The 21,957-nt window shown below is 51.2% G+C and overlaps 1 protein-coding gene across 1 annotated transcript; it reads right to left on the reverse strand.

The window, feature by feature from the left end:
* Positions 1-1,708: 1,708 nt before the first annotated feature.
* CCDC157 (coiled-coil domain containing 157) lies at positions 1,709-21,945 on the reverse strand. The gene is made up of 12 exons (XM_049788792.1): positions 21,881-21,945; positions 13,729-13,876; positions 12,325-12,582; positions 7,929-8,100; positions 6,633-7,281; positions 6,059-6,136; positions 5,593-5,783; positions 4,301-4,477; positions 3,965-4,157; positions 2,665-2,837; positions 2,128-2,216; positions 1,709-2,045 (listed from the first exon to the last, which is right to left on the reverse strand). Exons 3-12 carry the CDS (start codon positions 12,570-12,572, stop codon positions 1,805-1,807), a joined length of 2,211 nt encoding a protein of 736 aa, XP_049644749.1. The 5' UTR covers positions 12,573-12,582; positions 13,729-13,876; positions 21,881-21,945; the 3' UTR covers positions 1,709-1,804.
* Positions 21,946-21,957: the final 12 nt, after the last annotated feature.

A 21,957-nucleotide genomic window follows, 5' to 3' on the forward strand; every position in this document is an offset into this window, starting at 1 on the left:
TGGCGGCCCCCTGGCTCGACTATCTTTCAGGACAGTTGTCCAAGGTAGCAGCAATGATAGACCCAATGGTTTCTCCGCTGCCTGCCGCCCGGTGTGGGCGTTGAATCCAAGAGACCAGAGTCCTGAGGACCTCCTGGCACTTTGTGGTACCCAGGCCGCTACCCAGGATACTTGAAGCCACAGGAAATGTGGTGCATCTTCCAGGGGCATCTTTGTTGTGTTTTATTTTTTAAGAAGACCTGGGGTAGGAGGGGAGGTTTAATATGAAATAAATATATTTTATCAGAAGACATAAAATGTTTGAGGGTTTTTTTTGTTTTTGTTTTTGTTTTTGTTTTTTTGGTGGGAGGTAGGCCACAACTGGTAAGCCCTTAGCTTAGGGGATATTACTGGCTCTTTCCCTTGGAATTATTCCTGGTGGACTCAGAGGACCATATAGGATGCTGAGGATCAACCCCAGGTTGGCAGCATGCAGGGTAAGCACCTTTCCTCTGTACTATCTCTCTGGCCCCTGTGTGAGATGATTCAAGATAAACAAGTGCTCTTGGGTCTACTGCTTGTGGGAGGTGAATTCTAAAATGGATGGGATCCCCCAATCCTGGGGATGGGAGCACTCTAATGGACACTTCACTGCCTCTGAGGTCCTGTTGCCATGGTTCTATGGCACAGCTGCCCTGAGTGCACATTTGAGTGGGCTTGTGTGGGAATGGGAAGCTAGAGATTCTCTCACCGACTTGGAGGGGCCTCTGAGAGCCAAGTGGTCAGATTCTGTCCACCACAGAATATACAGACAATAGATGAACCCTGGGACAACTGAGGTGACCCTTGGGTTCCAGCCTTCCAAGCCACAAAACAGCCCACACCAGAGGAGCTTTTCTGGCCTGGCCTGGACTCTGATTCAGGGAGTCCCCTCAGAGTCCTGTCACTCCTTAGCTTCCCTCAGTAAGCCTGAGGTGGGCAGACCTGGCCTTGCCACTTTCAGCTCCACACAACCGCTCTGAACACTTCTCTTGTCAGCAGAGGTGCTTGCCAGCTGCTCCTAGAATTCTCAGCAGCTGTGCCTTCAACCTACCCTGAAAGGAAAGGAGACTCAGGAGGATGTGAGCATGGCCTAGAGGTACTCCTGGCCCAAGCCCGAGGAAGCTGGGGCTGGCAGGGTGTACTGCTCTCTGACTGAGGTCTGGCTTGGCTGTGGATAACCTGGATCCTCAAACATTCTGAGACTCCAGTTCCCTGGAGAGAAGCAGTTCCTCAGTGAGAGGTACCAGTCCTCTTCAGGCCCTCAACAGCCTCCCAAGTTTGGAGCACTGGTAGGAGGCCCAAGTGGGCGCTAAGCTACAGCTGGCACTGCTGCCATGAGCCCAGACCTACCAGCCCAGTCTGACTCCTTTGTCACCTCAAGGCCCCCCATGGAGGCTGCTCCTTCCCCCTTCCCTGAACCTCTCTCTTCATTTGCTGAGCATCACTGAGTCCTTAGACCTTGCTATAGAGATGAACAGACTGTCCTTTACTGGACTCAGTTTCTAGAAGTTTTTCTGCCCCCTTTTCTGCTGCCCATGCAGCAGGAAAATGGGAAGCTCCCTCAGTAAGCCAGGCCTCTACTGGTCATTGACCCCCAGGTTTAGAGACACAGTGGGTCCTTCCAGGCCAAGTCAGGAAGGATCCTACCCGCCTCCCTGAACCTCCAACACAAGTAATGAGGCTGATATCACAGGGGTTGATGGCCTAGGCTTTATTGCACTGCGTGGGCTTCCACTCAGACCCTTAGCGCCCCCCACTCCACTGCAGGCTGCGTGAGCTGCTCCTAGGGCAGGTGGGTCAAGCTGACCTGGTCCTGGTTCCGGGAGAGTCTCCTCCTGAGCCTCGCCAAGGCCCGGATGGGGTTTTGGGCACAGGTGATCGGCTGGGCCACGTCCTCAAGGGGGGACCTGCTAGGCTGGCCGCCGCGGGGCTGCAGCACTGGGGATGCAAAGCGGGGCTGGCCCGGCAGGGTGCGGCCCATGCTGCCTGTCCGGCTCCCCAGTGGAACCCTCCTGCCCTGGAGTCTGAGGAAGGTGACGGTAGGGTCACCAGTCACAGGGGATACCCTCTCAGCCCAGGCACCGCCTCAGGAAAAGGATCACTCACCCTGGGGAGGTCCTTGGGGACTGGACAGGGGGTGATGCTCCCCGTTTCCCTTTGCTGGGGGGTACCCAGAGTTGGTCTTGTGAGACCATCTGCAAAGAAAGGCCCAGGAAACCCTGCCCCACTGTACAGATGGGGAGTCTGCCAGTCAGGGCGAGTGCTAAGGGGCCTAGCATTTCTGTTTTTGGTGGTTGTTCTTTAATTTGAGGGCCACACCTGGCAGCGCTCAGGGATTGCCCCTGGCTCTGCACTGAGAAATTGCTCTTGACAAGCTCAGGGGACTATGTGGGATGCTGGGATTCGAACCACCGTCGCTCCTGGATCAGCTGCTTGCAAGGCAAATGCCCTACCGCTGTGCTCTCTCTCCAGCCTCCTACATCCCATTTCTGGGATGTGAAGAGTCCCAGAGTCACCATGGTTGCAGGGAGCCACACTGCCCTCACACTTTTTTTTTTATCTTTTTTTTTTGTTTTGGGGTCATATTATGGTTTCCAAACTTGGAAAGCCCACTCCCATAGGTGTGAGGGCAAGGCTGCGTACCTTGAGGGCCCCCTGCTGGGCCACCTCCTGGATTTTGGACAGCATGGACTGGAGCCGCTTATTTTCTTCCTGGAGGACCTGGATGCGGATGCTGTTGGCCTGCACCTGTCTCTCCATGTCATCGGTCACGTTGCCGGAGCCTGTGGGGGTGTGGGGGGGGGTGGAGATGGTATCTGGAATGGCATGGTGGGCTCAGTGAGTCACGCCCTCAGGCGCCTGGCCAGGCCGGCAGCTGAGTGTCCTTGGCCAGAGGCCCAGAGGTCCTCTCAGCCCTTTCCCCTGCCAAGCCCTACCGCACAGGACACATCTGAGACTGGAGGCACCAAACACTCACTTAAGACAAAATGAATAGGGCTGGGGAGAGGGGGTTGAATGCCTGCTTTGCACACATCTAAGATCGAGGCTCTAAACTACAAACCTGGGCTGGAGCAATAGCACAGCAGTAGAGCGTTTGCCTTGCTGACCCAGGATGGACCTCGGTTCGATCCCTGGTGTCCCATATAGTCCCCCAAGCCAGAAGCAATTTCTGAGCGCATAGCCAGGAGTAACCCCTGAGCTTCACTGGATGTGGCCCAAAAACAAAAAATGAAAACTACACAACCTTCTAAGCACCAGTTATCCCTGAGCACAGAACCAGGAGTATCCCCCATGCACCACTAGGTACAGTATCTCAAAGCAAAACAAAGATTTAGTAAATGGGTCTTCCTAATGTCTCTCTCAGAGGCAGCTCCAGTTCAGCTTTGAGGGCCCCAAATCCTCTGGAAGAACCTTTCTCACACTTCAGGACAACACGTCCTCAAACTCTGTGAACCACGAACGTAGCTGCCTGCTCCTGCTTTATGAGAAAGGGCTGATGTCTGCCTGGCTGGATGACACCGGGAGAGGCTCCATGCCTAGATCCCCTAATAGCAATGGATTCACGCCCCCTGCCCCCAATATTTAGAGCCTAGGTGGCCTGATATCCAGTCCTCCATTAGGGCAAGCACCAAACAGCTGTATAAAGCTGTCCGGGAGACTGGCACTGTGTTCTAGGGGCTGGTCCCTTGGTACAATCAAAAAATTTCAGGATGAATGACAGGATGGCAGAGTGGAAAGCACAAACCACCAAGCTGGCTATATACCAAGCTGGCCTTGGGGGCTAGGGGGAAGGGTCCTCAGTTTCAATGACACTGAGGATCAACTAACACAGGAGTTACATGTGGCAGGGGCTCTGGGGGGGCAGCCCCCCATTACCACACTTGTTGCAGGCCCCAATGTGAGTCCTCAGCTCCCCTACCCCTGGTCAGGCCCCTTAGTGCACCTTCCACCAGCCCTGAGCCCCTACTTTGAATCTGGGCCTCGCTGGGCTTGTGCAGATCTGGGAAGGCCACCAACAGCCGCTCTCGCTCGCCCCGCTCTGCCAGCTCCCGCTCCAGATCTGAGATGGTCAGCCGCAGGTCCGTGGTGGTCAGCTCTAGTTCCTGCTTTTCCCACTGCAGGCTCTGCAGCAGCTCCTGGTATGCAGGGAAGCTTAGGTCTGGCCCGCAGCACAGCTCCCAGCTTCCCTGGGAACCAGCCTCCACCTGCCACCTCCTTTCTGTTCCCCAGTATCACGGGCCAGGTATGCAGGCTCCTGGGGCTGACCGAAGCTGCCCACCTGCTGGGCCTGGAGCTGGCACCACCCTAGATCCTTCTCACTCTGCAGGTTCTGCAGCTGCTCGTCCACATTGGCCCGCTGGGCCTCAGCCTCAGCCAGGCTACCCTGCAGCTCCTCCCGCTCTTGGTCCAGGCTGTCCAGCTGTTGCAACAGGGCTCGCTGTTTGGCCTGCAGGGACTGAATGAGGCAAACAGGCAAGGAAAGGAAACCATGAGGTATAGCCATTTGGAACTGAGGAGACTCCCGCACCATGATCCCCAGCTGTCCCCTGGTACAGCACTTGTCCGTGCCCAGGCAAGGCTGAGCACACAAGTGCACAGAAAGGCAGAGAAATGATGGCTGCAGGCTACATACCCTCATCCAGTTGGGCCAGCCCCATCCTCTGCCTCTCTCACGTACAGGCTCCTGGCCTGCCCAGCACTGGCTGGCTTCCTGCTTCTCCCTAGCCTTGTCCCCACTTAGGATTCTGAGAAAGTCTTGTCCTTGGGGCTCCAGTGCCCCATCAGCCTTGTCACTCGCAACCCACATGTCCTCACATCCTCTGAATAAAGCACAGCTCGGGGAGCCAGTGCTTGCCTCAGCACCTCAGGAACTTCACTTGCTCTTCCAGCACACAAGCAGTCAAGATTCTCTCCCTGTTCCTGAGGTGGGAAGGGGCTATGAGACCTGCTCACAGCAGATACCCAAGGCCCATGTCATTGTGACTATTTGCTGGGGAACTGAAGCATGCTACACTTGGAATTGAAAGGTTGGGGTGAAAAAAAAAAGAAAGTTTGGGGTGATAACTCAAAGGAATGGAGTACAGGCTTTGCAAGTTGGAGGCCTGAGTTCAATTTTCAGCACCTCAGTGGTCCCACTGGTACTAAGACAACAAAATACAAAAAGCCTTTGTAAGACCCGTCGGGGGTCAGGCTTAAATTAGGGTCAACCTGGGCTCTATGCTTCCCCTCTATTTTGTTGGTTTTGGTTTTGAGGCCCCAACCTGCTCAGGAATTACTCCTGGTAGTGTTCAGGGGACCATATGAGATGCTGGAGGTCAAACCTGAGTAGACAGCGTATAAGAAAAGCGCCCTACCTGCTGTACTATCTCTCTACCCCAAGATTACTTTTCTGATGTATTCTCTTTTTTTTTGTTTTGTTTTGTTTTGGGGCCACATCTAGCTATGTTCAGGTTTACTCAGGAGAGTGTCTGCTTGGGGGATGATATGAGATGCTGAGGAGTGAACCTGGGTCAGCCATGTGCTGGGCAAGTGCCCTACCCACTGTACTATCTCGATGGCCCCTGGCCTCACCTCCTGGTGGCGAACCATGCTATCCACACGGGCCTTTTCCTTGTCCAGCTCTGTGTTGGCCCAGAGGATCTGCTGGCTGGCCCCATCCAGACGCTCAGACAGAAGCTGCACCTGTTCCTCCAGCTGTTGCACCTGCCTCTTGGCCTCTGCCCGCCCCGCCACCTCCTCCACCAGCTGCTGGGACTTCATCTCTGCAGGACCAAACAGCTTTGTGAGGGGAAATGAGGGGAACGCTGGGGCGGGGGTGAGGGGAGGCTGTTTCCCACAGATAGGAGTCCCATGCAGGAGTCCTATACAGTCTATTTCAGAATTCTCAGTCACCCAGTGGGGAACCCCAGCTCTTACCTTACCACTGTGGGTTCTCCTGGCTCAGACCCTCAAGTCAGGCCCACCATCCTCTGTGACTCCCTCTATTGTCACCCCTGAAACTTGGCAAATGCTGGCAATGGGCCAAGGGAGTCCTCACCCATGTCCTGCATGGTCTCCCGCTGCTGCTTCAGCTCCCCCTCAAGAGTGGTCACCTTCGCCTTCAGGTCACTTGTTTCTGAGGGAGCCAAGAGGGGCTTTCAGAGGCACTGCACTGAGGGGCCAGTGTGCTTGGCAGGGGAGTCTGGGGATACCCGTGTGCCCAGTTTCCCAGGCCAGGTGCACATCCCTGATCCTCTGAGTCTTAAGTGGCCTCTTGGGAGGCCTTGAAAGCCAGTGATTTGCCTGAATTCCAGGTTCAGGGATGCTGGGCAGTGGCAGGGTCCTAATGTTGGGGCCAGTGTCTCTACACGATAGCTTTCTTGAAACAAAAATGTCAGGTGCAGGGCAGGCCACCCTGGCCCTGACAGGATTCCTGGTCCCTCTGATGAGCATCTGTATTGGGCACTGACTCCAGGATTAAGTAGGATTAAATGACAATGAGCAGCCTTGGAAACTGGCTGGAGCAGCGCCTGCCATTCCCTGCCTGTCCCTGTGCCCTTGCCCACTCTCCTGTTAAGATTACTTCTACACCACAAGGCACTGGAGCAGCGTCCTGGCCTCAGGGCACTGACCTGTCAGCAGTTGCTGTTGCTCAGCCTCATGGGCAGCCTGATGCTGCTTAGCCTCGTCTGCCTGCCGCTGCCGCTCTTCCTGTTCCTGCTGCAGAGCCTGCTCCAGCTGGCCCACCTGTTTCCTCAGTTCTTCTTTCTGGGCCTCAGCCTCCTCCAGCTGGGCCCGTAGGGGCCCCACCAGCTGCATGAGTGCCCCCACATGTTTGCTGAGGCGTGTCAGGTCTTTGCTTTGCTCGGTGGCCCACTGGCCCATGGTGGCAGCTGGCAGGGGCTTGAGCCCCATACTGTCCTGCACCAGTGGCTGGAACTGGCTCAGGGCTGACGGCAGGTTCTGGCTCTGACACAGGCCAATGAGCACCTTGCCTACCTCCTGCAGGCTGCCCTGCACACGGATGCATGCATCACAAGGCACTAGGGCTGTCTCCACAGTCTGGCAGTGGATGCTCCGGGTGTCTTCCACAGCGGTCCTGGCCACAGAGTGCAGGGGCACTTGCCCAGGGAGACTTTCGAGCTGCTGATTGGCGAGGGGCAGGCCAGACCCAGGAGAGGAGGCCTTGAGGAACTTGACAGTCACCAGTTCAGGGCTCCTGGCTGGCTCCCCTCTGGCTGTGGGCTTGGAAGTAGGGGTCTCCCCTTGGTTTGCTCCTTTCTGTGGTCAGGAAAAGAAAGGGAAAGGAAGTGAATGGGGGCTGGTTTGTGAGGTGGCCTCTCTCTTGGGGACTTCCGTGATGGCCCCTCCTGATGCTTAGACCTGCCATGTCTGATGCCAACGTGAATGGGAGATGCTTCTCTCTTTCTCGGCCTCAACTTACCAAGTTTAGGCCTCCCCTCTGCTCCCATCCCAGTGCAACAGTCATGGGCATGGAATGGGGAAGTGACAGAGAGAGCCCCTGCAGGACTCACTCTCATGTCACCGAAGCTGCTCTCAGTCTGAGCTTCCTTTCCTTCATGTTGATAGGGGTCTTTCCCACCAGGCAGCTGTGAAGGTTCCAGAACAACCCATGACAGGGTAGGGGAGAGGGCTATTTAGCCCCATGACCACCCAGCTGTGCTCTGAGGGAGTGGCAGTGATCTTGTTCCCATTGGAGAGACCAAGCAACTGAGGCTTGGAGGCCCAGCCTTGGCTCTACAGCCAGATGTTAGCTAGGGTGTTGTGAGGGCCTTCATCAGAGGCTGGAATTGACACTGTTCTCTAGGGTGTGGGAGTGCCACAGTGCCCATGTGGTGGGCTAGGAATTTGGCACAGGGTAGAACGATTGGGATGGCATATTGGGAAAGGGGGTGGGGCAGACCCACCTGGGGGGTTGCAGGTTGGAAGAGCATTCCCAGTTTCAGTAGACTGTTCCAGAAGCGCCGCACAGTGAGCCCCACAGAAAGGCAAGGCCCCATGGCCCGGGCAGGGGCCACCACCTGCTCTGAGCCCAGGTTCTCCAAGTAACTCGCACAGCTCTGCAGGAGCAGCAGGAGTCTGTGGGCAGAGAGGCTGGGGCAGCATTAGGCCACCCTCATACCTTATAAGCTGCTGCTTCCATGGAGTTCTGGGAAACCAGACCCAGAAACTTGGGTGCCTCTCCAGCTGCCAGGTCAGCTTCAAATCCAACCCCAAGGCTACTTCCTCTAGGAAGCCCTTCCTGAACCCTCAGGCTCCACTCAGGGGTATCTGCTGTGTGTTCTGGTGATGGCACTTCTGACTGGCTGTTCCTGTTGGCTCAGGATGCTCTGAGAGCCAGAACTTTCCTCCTCTGGCTCCCAAGTACTTGGTGGCCGTGAATGACTTGGTGGCAGTGTATAGCTTAAGTGCTTTTACTCACAGTGGGCAAAGCTGATTGGGGTGAGGGGTTTGCCAGAGTCTTGGGGGTAAGCATTTGGGGCAGGGGGATCCCCATTATCCTGAATGTAGCCAGACACTTCTCCAGAAGACAGAGTTATTACTCGAGAGCCCAGTAAGGGCTCCAGCCTAACCTGGGAGCACAACACTGGAGTCAGGTGCTAATCTTGAAGTGGAGGTGTTGGGAAGATAAGCGTGGATTTGCACACAAGCCCAGCTTGTGCTGTGTTCACAAATGTGCCTGGCAGATAAAGCAGGTGTGTGGCAGGTGCAGGAGGTTCATCCCAAACCACTGGCCCAGGTGGGGAGAGTGGACAAGAACATGTGCAGCAACCTCTGAGCCTGTGTTTCCTGGGCACAGGGACATGCATGCCTACTGCAATGATAAAAGCTATGGGCCAGGAAAGGGCCTAGAGAGAAAGGACAGCATGTGGCCTTTGCAGAGCACCCGGTCTGCCCAGATAGAGAGATGTTCAGGGAGACTGCTGTGCCATCTGCAATGCCTTCATCATCAGACCCTTTATAAGATGAGCAACTCCAAGGCCACAGACCAGCCTCAAGCTGTGGCCCGGTTTCAGTACGAACCCGGGGGCTGGAGGATGGAGAGAGAGAGAGAGGGAAAGAATGGGGAGAGAGGAAAGAAAGAGAGGGAGAGAAGTGAGGAGAGAGAGAGAAAGAGAGAAGAGAGAGAGAGAGAGAGAGAGAGAGAGAGAGAGAGAGAGAGAGAGAGAGAGAGAGAGAGAGAGCGAGAGAATGGGGGGGGGGAGAGTGCTCTGCCAGGAGTTAGACACAAATCAGGCATCAGAAATGATGAAGTGACATGCAGGTGAACTGCTATGCCCCCAGAGTCACAGGCAGAAGGCAGAAGGGGATAGAAGAGGGAAGTGGCGGGACAGTGGATTTAGTGGCAGGATACTGCTACTTTGGCAGTGGTTGAGGTCTGCTAAGATACTTAAAAGAGGTATGAATTGTGTCCTGAAAACATGAAATCAGAGGCTGGAGTGATAGTATAGTAGCTAGGGAATTTTCTTTGAACTGGGTTCAATCCCCAAAATCCCATATCGCCCCATGAATTACTCAGGAGTAATCTCTGAGTGAAGAACTAGGAGTAACCCCTGAGCACTGCCAGGTATGACTCAAATCCCAAAATCCAAAATCCAAACAACAACAACAACAAAATATCAAATCATGTAAATCAACATTACTGAAATAAAATACAATTTTTTAAAAGGGGAAAATGAAATGAATAGGTTCAGGGATAGCTCAGTGACAAAACCCCTGCCTTTGTAAATATAAGGCCTCAGATTTGATCCTTGCATGGCTGCCCATGCACTGAACCTGGCAGCATGGACCACTGGGTTCTCCAGTGTCACAGGTGTGCACCACCCCCAGCACTGCAGCCAAAATGTGTATGAACATCTCTAAAGAGGATGACCCCCAACACACAGGTGAGTATCCTGACCAGGTGTGTGCCATCTCCACTCATCCCAACAACAGAAAGACGTGGGGGGGGGGGGGCGGGCGCAGAGAGATAGCACAACAGTAGGGCATTTGCCTTGCACATGGCCAACACAGGACGGACCATGGTTCAATTCCCAGCATCCCATATGGTCCCTTGTGCCTGCCAGGTGTAATTTCTGAGCACAGAGCCAGAAGTAACTCCTGAGCAGCACTGGGTATGACTCAAAAACAAAAATACCCCAAAAATAAAAAAATAAAGTTAAGATATCAGTTTCAGGGGCTGGAGAGATAGCACAGTGGTAAGGAATTTGCCTTGCACACAGCCGATCCAGGACTGATGGTGGTTTGATTCCCAGCATCCTGTATGGTCCCCCAAGCCTGCCAGGAGCGATTTCTGAATGCAGAGCCAGGAATAACCCCTGAGCGCTGCTGGGTGTGACCCCCCCCAAAAAAAAGAAGATATCAGTTTTACAGAATTGGGGGGGGGGGGCAGGATTTCCTAACACAGGGCACTTCTCACAGCCTGGAGAAGTTAGATGTGTTCTTGGGTCCAACACAGGCAACTGGGCTCTCCACACCCAGGCTCCTCCAGGTCACCAAAAGTTTACCCTGCCTTCTCTGTCTTCCTGCAGGACATCCCACCACTAGCGTCCCTGACTTGACCCCTTCTCCATCCCTACACATGCACAGAAGTCTGGACTATGGGACTTTTGGAAGAATAAGCGGAAGTAAATGCTAGTGACCTCAAAAGTGAGCATAAAAGTGGTGGGGCTGCGGCTCCTTCCAAGCAGGGCCAGGCAGGGATTGGAAAAATACAGCCTATGTTGGTGCTGGGGCCCAACAGCCTGCAGGCTGCCAGGAAAGAGCCTGGGATGGAAACTCTGATCAGCAGCTGTGGGTTCCCACCACCCAGAGATCTTCGTGGCAGCTGGTATGGTAGCCAGAGAAGCATCAGCCAAAGCTGTGGGCCACAGGAACAGTCAGGTGGCCAGCGCCCCCCTGAGGGCAGCCAGGTTAGGACAGCAGAGCCCAGCCTGAGCTGCCTGGGAACTGCAAGGAAACACAGGTGGTCCAAGCTGTTTTCTCTTTGGGGGTGGGGAAAGATGGGGATTGGGCCACACCATGCACCCTGCAGTGTTCAGGGCTTACTCTGTGCTTAGGAACCACCCTGGCAGTGCTCAGGCGGCCATATATAGTGCTGGGGATTTGATATAGAGCCTGCCAAGTGCCAAGACAAATACTGTAACCTTTGTACTAGTGTGAGACAGGTGCAGTTACATTTGTGTGTACTCTGTCAAAGTCATCTTCTTAGGGCAAGCAAAGAATATAGCACTTGAGGCACTTGTTCAGCATGCAGCTGACCTGATTTCTGGCACCATGGTCCCCCAGAACCGACAGGTATAGCCCTAGAGACCCCCAGCACTACCAGAGAGGTCCAGGTATTTCTAACCTCAAGTCCCTGTACTGAACTGTTGGCTGAGAATTTCCTCTTTCTCTTGAGCTCCTCTTGGGAAGTCCTTATTTATTTATGTATTTATTTATTTTGGTTTGGGGGCCACATCCGGCAATGCTCAGGGGTTACTCCTGGCTCTGTGCTCAGAAATTGCCCCTGGCAGGCTGCAGGGGGGGGGGGGAGTGGAGACACACCCATATGGGATGCCAGGAAAAGAGCCTGGGCCTATCCTAGGTCAGCACCATGCAAGGCAAACACCCTACCGCTGTGCTATCACGCCTGCCCAGGAAGTCCTTTTTTTTTGTTTATTTTTTGGGCCACACCCAGTGTTGCTCAGAGGTTACTCCTGGCTGTCTGCTCAGAAATAGCTCCTGGCAGGCACGGGGACCATATGGGACACCGGGATTCGAACCAACCACCTTTGGTCCTGGATCGGCTGCTTGCAAGGCAAACGCCACTGTGCTATCTCTCCGGGCCCAGGAAGTCCTTTTTTAAAAAAATAAAAATAAACCATAGACATCAACTTGGAGGTCCCTATGGTTGTTGCTGTCTTCACAGGTGGGAGCCAACAGCAGACTGGGGCAGAGGGGATACTGCAAAGGGTGGGAGCACATGGAAAGACCGTGGGAGCCCCAGGTTCAGTCCCTGGCACTGCTGGAAGTGGCCTCCAAAGATAAATCCAAAGACAAAAATATCTGGGGCTGGAGAGATAGCACAGTGGAAGGGTATTTTGCCTTGCATATGGCTAACAAGGGAGGGACCCAGTTAGATCCCTGGCATTCCATATGCTCCCCCAGCCTGCCAGGGGTGATTTCTGAGTGCAGAGCCAGGAATAACCCCTGAGCACCGCTGGGTGTGATCCAAAAAAACAATCAATCAATAAAGTTCAAAAAGAAAAACAAAGACAAAAAAATCCGTTTAAGGTGACTGGGTTTGGGACGGGCTCTCACCTGTCGATAACCAGCTCTAGTAGCACGGCGTGGGACAGCTGTGTAAATTCAGGGTCCCCAGGCACGTGGTCATAGTGCTCTAGCAGGGCCACCATGTCCAGGTCACAGGCCACACGATCCGGGAACTTCCAGGAGGGAAAGCGTACAGGCCCAGCTCGGGAGAAGACATCCACAATGGCACCCTGCAGGTCGGTGAGGTCCTTGCGCAGGCTGTCCATGCAGACCTGGCTGCCCAATAGGTGTGCCATGCTCTGGCCCCTAGGGAAGGCAGAGAGCAGCACTAGAGGAATGGGCCTAACTTGCAAGTTAGACCACTTGCTCCTAGGACAAAAGTGCTTGAGGTGCATGGCACAAGTCTGGTCCTCCAGGTCATTGGTTCCTTTGAAACTTGGCAGTGGGTTTCCTTAACAGTAAACTGGCCCCAAGCCTACAGAGCCTGTGTGTGCTAAGCTTCCACTAAATTCTGGGCAGATATAGCATCTCCCATCTTTCCCTCACTTTAAAAATAATAAAGGCATACATTTGTAAATATTTTGTCCAGGGCAAGCAGGAGAAAGCTGTAAGGCAGGGCCATTATTCTAATCCTGAATAACATCAGGTGCAGATAACAATAGACAAGACCATCCCTGTGGGAGCTGGTGTCTGGACTGTCTGCTTCCTGTCTTCTCCTGCGTGATTTGAATCCATTTGTCACATTCTGAGGACCAGTGAAGACAGTGACTACAGACTGTGGCCTCGGTCCGTGGGGGAGAATGTGGAGAAGTGAGTCCTGGCCCCTACCATGGTATGGCATGTGCCATGGTTGGGGGAAACAAGCCATCAACTGCAGCAGTCAGAGCCCACTTTGCTTAGAGATGGGAAACTGTAAACCTGCCAAGCCTTGCAGCAGGAGGCCCTATTCCTTTGTGGGGTCAGCAGTACAGGGCTTCCTTGTACCTCATCACCTTCCTGAAATACACGGGTAACTCAGGTGATAATCATCCATGGCCCCATTGACCCCTACAAAGCCAGGTTTAGGTGGAAAACCTTGTTTCCCCCAACCTCTTTCTGCCTTCTCATTTCCCTCATCTGGGAGGTAGGGTTGGGGAAAAGTACTCCCTACTATAAAAGTAGCAGGCTAATTCCCTTTCTTCCTTCCCACAGGGTGCTGTCAACTCCATACCCACCCTCTCCCAACCCAGTGCCACACACACCATGAGGCATCCTTCACTCTCTGTCTGCCCTGAAGCCCCCCCCCCCACCTCATTCATTCTTTATCTGGCAGCTCTGAGGCCAGGAGCCAGCTCAAAGGGCTGAGTCTAGTATTGCATGAAGAAGCCCTAAGGGCCAGCCTATAGCAATATGTACTAAGATGCTCCAAGGCCTCAGAACTCAAGCATCCTGTAGGACCACCCATGGCCTCACCTCAGTGCAGGTGTTGGCCTGCAGTGCTGGATATGAATTTGTCCAGGGCAGATTAGCCTGTGGATATGGGGCTTGGGGTCAGAAGCTCTTCATCAGGAGCCTCACTACCTGTCTCCTGTGTGGCCTGGTGTCCAGTAGCTCTTCAAACCTTGGGGATGAATAAAAGAGCAAACAAGGAGGTGAGCAGGCAGTCAGGTGGATTTCCTGGGGGCTGAACGAATGAGATTAGGAAAAGGTCAAGGAGATTGTTACCCTAACCCTGAGCACAGATGATAGAGCACTGTTCCAGTCCTTTGTGTTGGGCCATATCCTGTAGTGCTCAGGGTCTATTCTTTTTTTTTTTTTTTTTTTTTTTTTTTTTTTTTTTTTTTTTTTTTTGGTTTTTGGGCCACACCCGGTGACGCTCAGGGGTTACTCCTGGCTATGCGCTCAGAAGTCGCTCCTGGCTTGGGGGACCATATGGGATGCCGGGGGATCGAACCGCGGTCCATCCGAGGCTAGCGCAGTCAAGGCAGGCACCTTACCTTTAGCGCCACCGCCCGGCCCCCTCAGGGTCTATTCTTGCTCATACTCAGGAGTGATCCCTGGCAGTGCTTAGGGAATCATATGCCTAATCCTAACCATTAGGGTTGACAAGCCCCTTATCACCTGCATCATTTCTTCAGCCTCTAACATTATAGACATCCATAGAACCTACTAGGTGCCCCAAATCTGCACCCTTTTACAGGCAAAGAACCTGAGCCTCTGAAGCTGGGTTGCCCAAGCCCATTCAGAGATATGTGATTCTTTTTTGTTTTAAAAGGGGGAAGTGGATGGGTACACCTGGAAGTACTCAGGGCTTACTCCTGGGTCTGTACTAAGAAATTACTCCGGGGCCGGGTGGTGGCGCTAAAGGTAAGGTGCCTGCCTTGCCTGTGCTAGCCTTGGATGGACCGCGGTTCGATCCCCTGGTGTCCCATATGGTCCCCCAAGCCAGGAGCAACTTCTGAGCACATAGCCAGGAGTAACCCCTGAACATTACCGGGTGTGGCCCAAAAACCAAAAAAAAAAAAAAAACAAAAAAACAAACAAACAAACAAAAAAAAAAAACAGAAATTACTCCTAGTGGTGCTTGAAAGACCACATGGGATGTTGGGGATTAAACCCCAGTCAGCTACATACAAGGCAAATGCCCTCTCCACTGTACTATCACTCTGGTCCCAGAGATGTGATTGATTCCAGTGTCACTGCTCTGTCCTCATGCCAAGCTGCTTCTAGAGGAGAATGTCCAAAATATTCATATTATGATATAATAAGAATCATTTATGGGGGCCTGGAGAGATAGTATGAAGGTAGGGCATTTGCCTTTCATGCAGAAGGATGGTGGTTCAAATCCCGGCATCCCATATGGTCCCCTGAGCCTGCCAGGAGCAATTTCTGAGTGTAGAGCCAGGAGTAACCCCTGAGCGCTGCTGGGTACGACCAAAAGAAAAAAAAGAATAATTTATAGAATTTTAAAATTTTCATTTTAAAAATGAAATAAGTAAGGTCCAGAGAGAGAAAGAGAGAGAGAGAGGAGAGAGAGAGAGAGCAAAGATATGGAGAGAAAAAGTAAATGAGAGAGAAAGAGAGAACAAGGATTGAGGCACTTACCTTGTAATCTCTAGTCTAGGTTTGGTCCCAAACTCCCCCAGTCACCCAACAGAAAAATAAATAATTGATATAAAATGAATGAAGCAAATTGTTTAGCTGGGGCTATAAATCAGCAGTAGCCACTCACCTTCCCTGTGTAAGGTCCAAATCCAGGGCTCTGTGTGTGTGTGTGTGTGTGTGTGTGTGTGTGTGTGTGAAAGAGATTAAAAAGCAAAGCAAAACAAAACAGAAACCTTGGGGCTGGAGCTATAGTACAATGAGTAGATCATTTGCCTTGTATGCAAGTTCAATCCCCCATATACTATATGGTCCCCAGAAAATGGCCAGGAGTGATTCCTGAGAACAAATCTAGGAGTAACCACTGGATACTGCCAAGCATGGTCTCCCAAAATAACAAACCAGCCTTCGAGGGCTGAAGAGATAGTATAGCCAGTAGGAAATTTGCCTTGCATGCAGCCAATCTGGGTTCAATCCAAGGCACCTAATATGGTCCCCAGAGCCTACCAGGAGTGATCCCTGAGCACTGCTGGGTGGGCCTCCAAATATAAACAAGCAAATACAAGGCCTTCTGCTGGACTAGAAACAGCTCAACTTTAGGGCTGAGCACATGCTTTGCATATGGAAGACTGAGTTTCAGTTCCTGGCACTGCATTCGTGGGCCCAAAACTGAAAAAAAAAATAACACAGAAGTTTACTGTAGTATACCCAAAGTATTTCACTTAAGCCTGAAATCAATATTAAATTATCATTATATTTTGGAAGGGCCATACTGGAAGGTGCACAGGGCTTGCATTCAGAGGTCATTTTGGTAGTACTCAAGGAACATATGGGGGTGTCTGGAATCATACTTGAGCCAGCTGTGTACAAGGCAAAGTGCCCTACCTGCTGTACTATCCCTCCTCCCACTCAATATAAAATTATTAAGGAGGCTTTGAGGGGTACACATGATGTGCTCACAGCTTATATATGACTCTGAACTCAGGGATCACTGCTGGTGGTGCTCAGGAGACAGACCATATGGGGTACTGGGGATTGAATCTGGGTCAGCCATGTCTTCAGCCCTGGGAAACTTTCTTTTCAATAGTCAGTCTCAAAATCCAGTGTTCAGTTGGGTTTGGTTTTGATTTGAGGGCCACAAATCAGTAGTGTTCAGTGGCTACTTCCAACTCAGTACATCTCCTGGTAGTGCACCCGGATAATGTGGTGCTGGGAATTGAGCCCAGTGCTTCTATATGCAAAGCATGTGCTTGACCCATGGAGCCTCCAGTGTCTATTTGATATTTACAGCACATCTCAAGATCTGGACTAGAGACCACTGTGAAATGCATCTCCATATGAGCTAGCAGTAGCCAGCCGCGTGACAGTGCAGGCACAGAGGTTGAACTGCTGTGGATTATTCATTCAGTTCAACAAATGATTTAAAATCTACTGTGGGGGGCTCGGAGAGATAGCACAGTGGCGTTTGCCTTGCAAGCAGCCGATCCAGGACCAAAGGTGGTTGGTTCGAATCCCGGTGTCCCATATGGTCCCCCGTGCCTGCCAGGAGCTATTTCTGAGCAGACAGCCAGGAGTAACCCCTGAGCACCGCCGGGTGTGGCCCAAAAACCAAAAAAAAAAAAAAAAAAAAAAAAAAAAACACAAAAAAAATCTACTGTGGGGTGGGCACTGAGTCAAGAATAAGGCCACGGGGAGTCTAGCAGGAGGAGGCTTGGCAGGCCCACGCCATGCCGGAGGCCTGCTTGGCCAGGCCTAGGGGGGGGTGCGGGATTTGGGTAACCCCAGCACCCCTCTGCCGCCTTGCTCCAGATCTCCAGGGCTTCCCCGGGCCACAGCCCTGGGCAAGCCGGTGAGTTGGGTCCCTTGGTGGAGTTTGAAGGTACCCTAGGCCTTCCCCCACTATCCATGCGGCTCCTTAGGGAGGGTCTGGGTGGGGCTCTGAACTTCTGTTCTCCCAGCTTCTTGAAGGATCTCTCCTTCCTGGGAGCCGGGAGTCTAGCAGGAAGAGGCTTGGCAGGCCCACGCCATGCCGGAGGCCTGCTTGGCCAGGCCTAGGGGGGGGGTGCGGGATTTGGGTAACCCCAGCACCCCTCAGCCGCCTTGCTCCAGATCTCCAGGGCTTCCCCGGGCCACACCCCTGGGCAAGCTGGTGAGTTGGGTCCCTTGGTGGAGTTTGAAGGTACCCTAGGCCTTCCCCCACTATCCATGCGGCTCCTTAGGGAGGGTCTGGGTGGGGCTCTGAACTTCTGTTCTCCCAGCTTCTTGAAGGATCTCTCCTTCCTGGGAGCCGGGAGTCTAGCAGGAGGAGGTTTGGCTGGCACTGGTAATCTCTGTCCAGTCTACATTTTCAAAATCACAAGAAACATTAATAGTACTCTCACAAGAAACATTAATAGTACTCACTATCATTGAATTATGTTTTTATGTATGCAGAATGTCCATTTTGTACTCTGCCCTTTTGCATACCCCTTCATAAGTTCATATTTCTCTTTAACTTCTTTAACTCCTATCATCATTACTCCTTTTTTACCCTTTCTAACTTAAGTACTGTTGAGTCCTAATTCACAGACCAAAGTGGTGCCCTAGAGTTAACACCCACCCAACTATTTTAAAAGGCATAAAAAGGACACATATCTTTTCAACATTTTATGGGTGTTTTCTTTGACGGCTATAACTTTTGCTAAATACTTTCTTATACAGTGATGATCCCCCCCCCATGTTTTTTATCTTCTCTTTATGAACTGCTCAAGATGGAATTTGGTGTGAAAGAATCCCTCAGTTTAATACTTATGTTTGAACCAAGTCATGGGTCTTGTTGGAAATGTTCTTATGCCCCCATATATCTGATAGCACCACGTGGCTTTATATCTTGTTTGCGTAGGCACACTAACATAGGAAAATACTATACATACCAATAAGTTCTTATCTAATAAAAATGGGAACTCACAAATCATGTAGTGCAATGAGACCTTACACCCTGAACATTGACATAAAGACCTGGCACAGGCCTCAGAAGAATGGGCATTCTCCATTTACCCCTTGATCTACAGAAGACATTTACAAAACATCCAAGGTTGTATATAACATCACCTGGAGGCATTCCTGTACCAGGGACGACCCTACAGCTGCTCTGACATCGATCTACTCAAAAGAGACATCCCTTAACACTGAGAAGACAACAAGAACAATGACCTGTTTACTGGACAGGGCTTGCTGTATTGCCCCTTTATGGTGAGGTTTGTCTATAACATCACCTGGAAGCAATCCTCTACCACGGAAGACCCTACCACTGCTCAGACATCGTCCTGCTCAAAAGAGACTTCCCTTAACACTGAGAAGACTTAACAACAACAACCTGCTTACAGGACAGGGCTTCCTGCATTCCCCTTTCATGGTGAGGTGAAACGAAAAGGCACTCCACATCATGACTTCAATGTAGGACATGCAGATTCCAGAATCTTTAATACAGAAACATGAGACCAACAACAGAGACTGTGTGATAAGTGTGTTGGCGCTACGGACAATGTCTTGGAGCGAACGATAACTTTCCTGAGGCCTAGAGCTGGTCTTATGCCAGGAAACTTCAGGGGTAGGATCTCTTTGTATTTAGGCCAAGGCTATTTCTTTCCATGCCTCTCATATTTTGGTGGGCCTATGCAAACAACAATTGCCACTCTAACACCGTTTTTACTGTGCTCCTTTGACTCTAATCCTTAAAACACACCCATTTAAAATTTGAGGTTAACTTAAGCTAATATGCATGTACATGGAAATGTAAAAAATACTATGCCTCTAATGTTTAAGGAGTTACGTATGTTTGATGGCTTTAGATTGCCTTGTGTGCTGTTAAGAAATATTATAATGTGCTACAATCTGGGGACTTGAGGGAAAAAGTAATTGCACATGGATTCTGTTTTATTTATCTTAACTTTCTTTGGTGAAAATTCAAAGTTATGATATCAGCAAGGGGACTTCTTCTGATAATTATGTTATGGGTGATTGTCCTTCCACTGTAACTTTACCTTATCCTCTTTCTTTGCATCTTTTGTTCTCATAATTCATAATAAAAAATTATAAAAAAAAAAAAAAGAATAAGGCCACATAGGTGACTGCACAGGACCTAGGTTGTTTGCCTTATATACAGCTAACCCAGGATCAATACCCAGCATCCCATATGGTCCTCCGAGCATTGCCAGGAGTGATTCCTGAGTGCAGAGACAGGAGTAACCCTGAGCCTTTCCAGCTGTGGCCCAAAAGCAAAAATAAATAAATCAGAACAAAAAAGAACAGGAACATTGGCCCCGAGACAGCTCTTTAGGCTGCATGCTTGTTCTGCATGTAGGAGGCCTGTATTTAATCCCTAGAATCATATGGTTCCTCAATTATGAAGCCAGGAGCAACCCCTGTGCAGTGCCAGGTGTGGCCAAGCTGCCTCCACCACCACCCCTGCCAAACAAAAACAAAAACCAAAAAAAACACCACAGGGCAAAAGCAGGGTACACAGGGCTCTTACCTCAGGATCCACCACCATCTTGCTGAAGGTCTCCAAAGGACCCTAAACTGTGCTTTGCAGTCCCCTTCCCACACAACACTTGTGTGTTTGCCTCCCAACACTCACAGACACACACAGTCCCATGTCCTGAACGTTTGTTGACTAGGCAACTACCTCTTGTGAAATAATGGAGCCCAGGAGATTTTATGTCCCTAGGGGAATGAGGCAGAAATAAACAGGAAGGGGAATAAAAGTGAACCAAACATGGGTTTGCTTCCTGCACTGGGAGAATGGAAATTCAAGTGAGCAACCCCACCCTCTACCAAGGGAGGTGTTTGCAAGGGACAAGCACCTGGAGTTTGCTTATGAAATCAAGAAACACTGAGATGGTCATTTCAAATGACACTGCTGCCATCTGGGGCCATCAGAGAGATCAATTCCTGATAAGCAATGGCAAGTGCCAAAGGATCAAAAACAAAAATAGAAGCCAGAGATAGTACAGTGGGTAAGGCAAGTATTTGTCTTTCAAGTGCCTGTGTGAGTTTCATCCCCAGTGCACCACCAGGATTGATCCCTGAGCATGGAGCCACAAGTAAACTTTGAGCATCACTGAGTGTGGCCCAAAACAAAATAACAACAACAAAATATATGTATTTATATAAATATATATATGAAGCCAGAGACATAATATAAGGTTAAGGTGTTTTGCCTTGCACACACAATCAAACTCAGTTTAATTCCTGGTGCTACGTAGTCTTCTGAACATCACCTGGCACAACCCTGGAGACCCCTGAGCACTACTGGGTGGCTTAGGTTATCCTCAGCATTGCATGACCTGAGTAGCACCAAACACTTGGGCCGTCACATTGAACTTCAAGCCCCACTGCTGAGAATTTCCAGGAGGTGTACCGCCACTCTCCTTTCCCCCAGGCCAGGGCCTCTAAGCATTATTGCTTAGAAGGCAGCCAAAAAATCCAAAATAGAGGCTGGAGATCTAGAAAAAGCAAGCAAGCCACTTGTTTACCTGAAGACCACCTTGGTTCGATCCCGAACACCCCATATGGCCCACCAGAAATAATCCTTGAGCATTGTGGTTGTGGACCAAAAACAAATAATAAATCCAGAGTATTTAAAAGAAGGGGCAGGTGAGATAGTTTCAAAGGGAGGCAAGCTGTACATGCGGAAAGCCCAGGTTTCAATCCTGTCACTACATAGTCTCCAGAGCACTGTCAGAAGCAATCCCCAAGCAAGGATCCAGGAGGAGCCCCCACGCATCGAAGCTGGGGGTGCAGAAAGCAAGGAACCTTGAGCTATTAGGAGACAAAAGCTAACACTGGTGAACGAAACTCTGGTATCAATAGCATTGTAAATTACAAGGAATAAAAACTAAATTTTTTTGAAGTCAGAAATTTAAGGGGCCAGGGCTGGAGAGATAGCATGGAGGTAGTGCATTTGCCTTTCGTGCAAAAGGTCGGTGGTTCGAATCCCGGCATCCCATACGGTCCCCCGAGACTGCCAGGAACGATTTCTGACATAGAGCCAGGAGTAACCCCTGAGCGCTACCAGGTGTAACTCAAAAACAAAAACAAAACAAAACAAATTTAAGGGACCGGAGATATAGCATGAAGGTAAAGCATTTGCCTTGCATGCAGAAGGACAGTGGTTTGAATGCAGGCATCCCATAAGGTCCCCTGAGCCTGCCAGGAGCGATTTCTGAGCATAGAGCCAGGAGGAACCCCTGAGCGCTGCCGGGTGTGACTCAAAAAACAAAAACCAAAAAAAAAAAAAAAGTTTTCTAATGGTGGTGTGCCTCGTGATTTTTTTTTCATGAAGAGTGTGCCTTAGCACCAAAAGGCTGCAAAACACTGGTGGACGTAGCCCGGAGGTGGCGCTAGGAGAAGGCGCGCCTCCGGGGGAGTGGGCCAGCGAGAGGCCAATGAGGTGTCAGCGGGGACTGGAAGGCGGAGTTCTAGGGAGCTAAAAACCTAAAAAGGAAAAAGGAGCGACGCAGAAGGGAGCGTGACGGAGAACGCCTCACCAGTCTCGGCCGTCGCGGCGTCAGCCCTTGGAACTGCCGCTGGTCTCCGCAGCTAAACCCCAGCCCGGTG

The sequence above is a fragment of the Suncus etruscus genome, chromosome 15, assembly GCF_024139225.1.
Source record: "Suncus etruscus isolate mSunEtr1 chromosome 15, mSunEtr1.pri.cur, whole genome shotgun sequence".
Classification (NCBI taxonomy): domain Eukaryota; kingdom Metazoa; phylum Chordata; class Mammalia; order Eulipotyphla; family Soricidae; genus Suncus; species Suncus etruscus.

Bases quoted from the DNA above. Each gene is read 5' to 3' on its own strand.
- CCDC157 (XM_049788792.1), bottom strand. From the start codon at position 12,572: ATGGCACACCTATTGGGCAGCCAGGTCTGCATGGACAGCCTGCGCAAG. The intron at 6,137-6,632 runs GTCAGTGCCCTG...TGGCTCCCTCAG, and splicing joins GCAACAGCAACTGCTGACAG to AAACAAGTGACCTGAAGGCG. The intron at 4,478-5,592 runs GTGAGGCCAGGG...TGCCTCATTCAG, and splicing joins GCATGGTTCGCCACCAGGAG to TCCCTGCAGGCCAAACAGCG.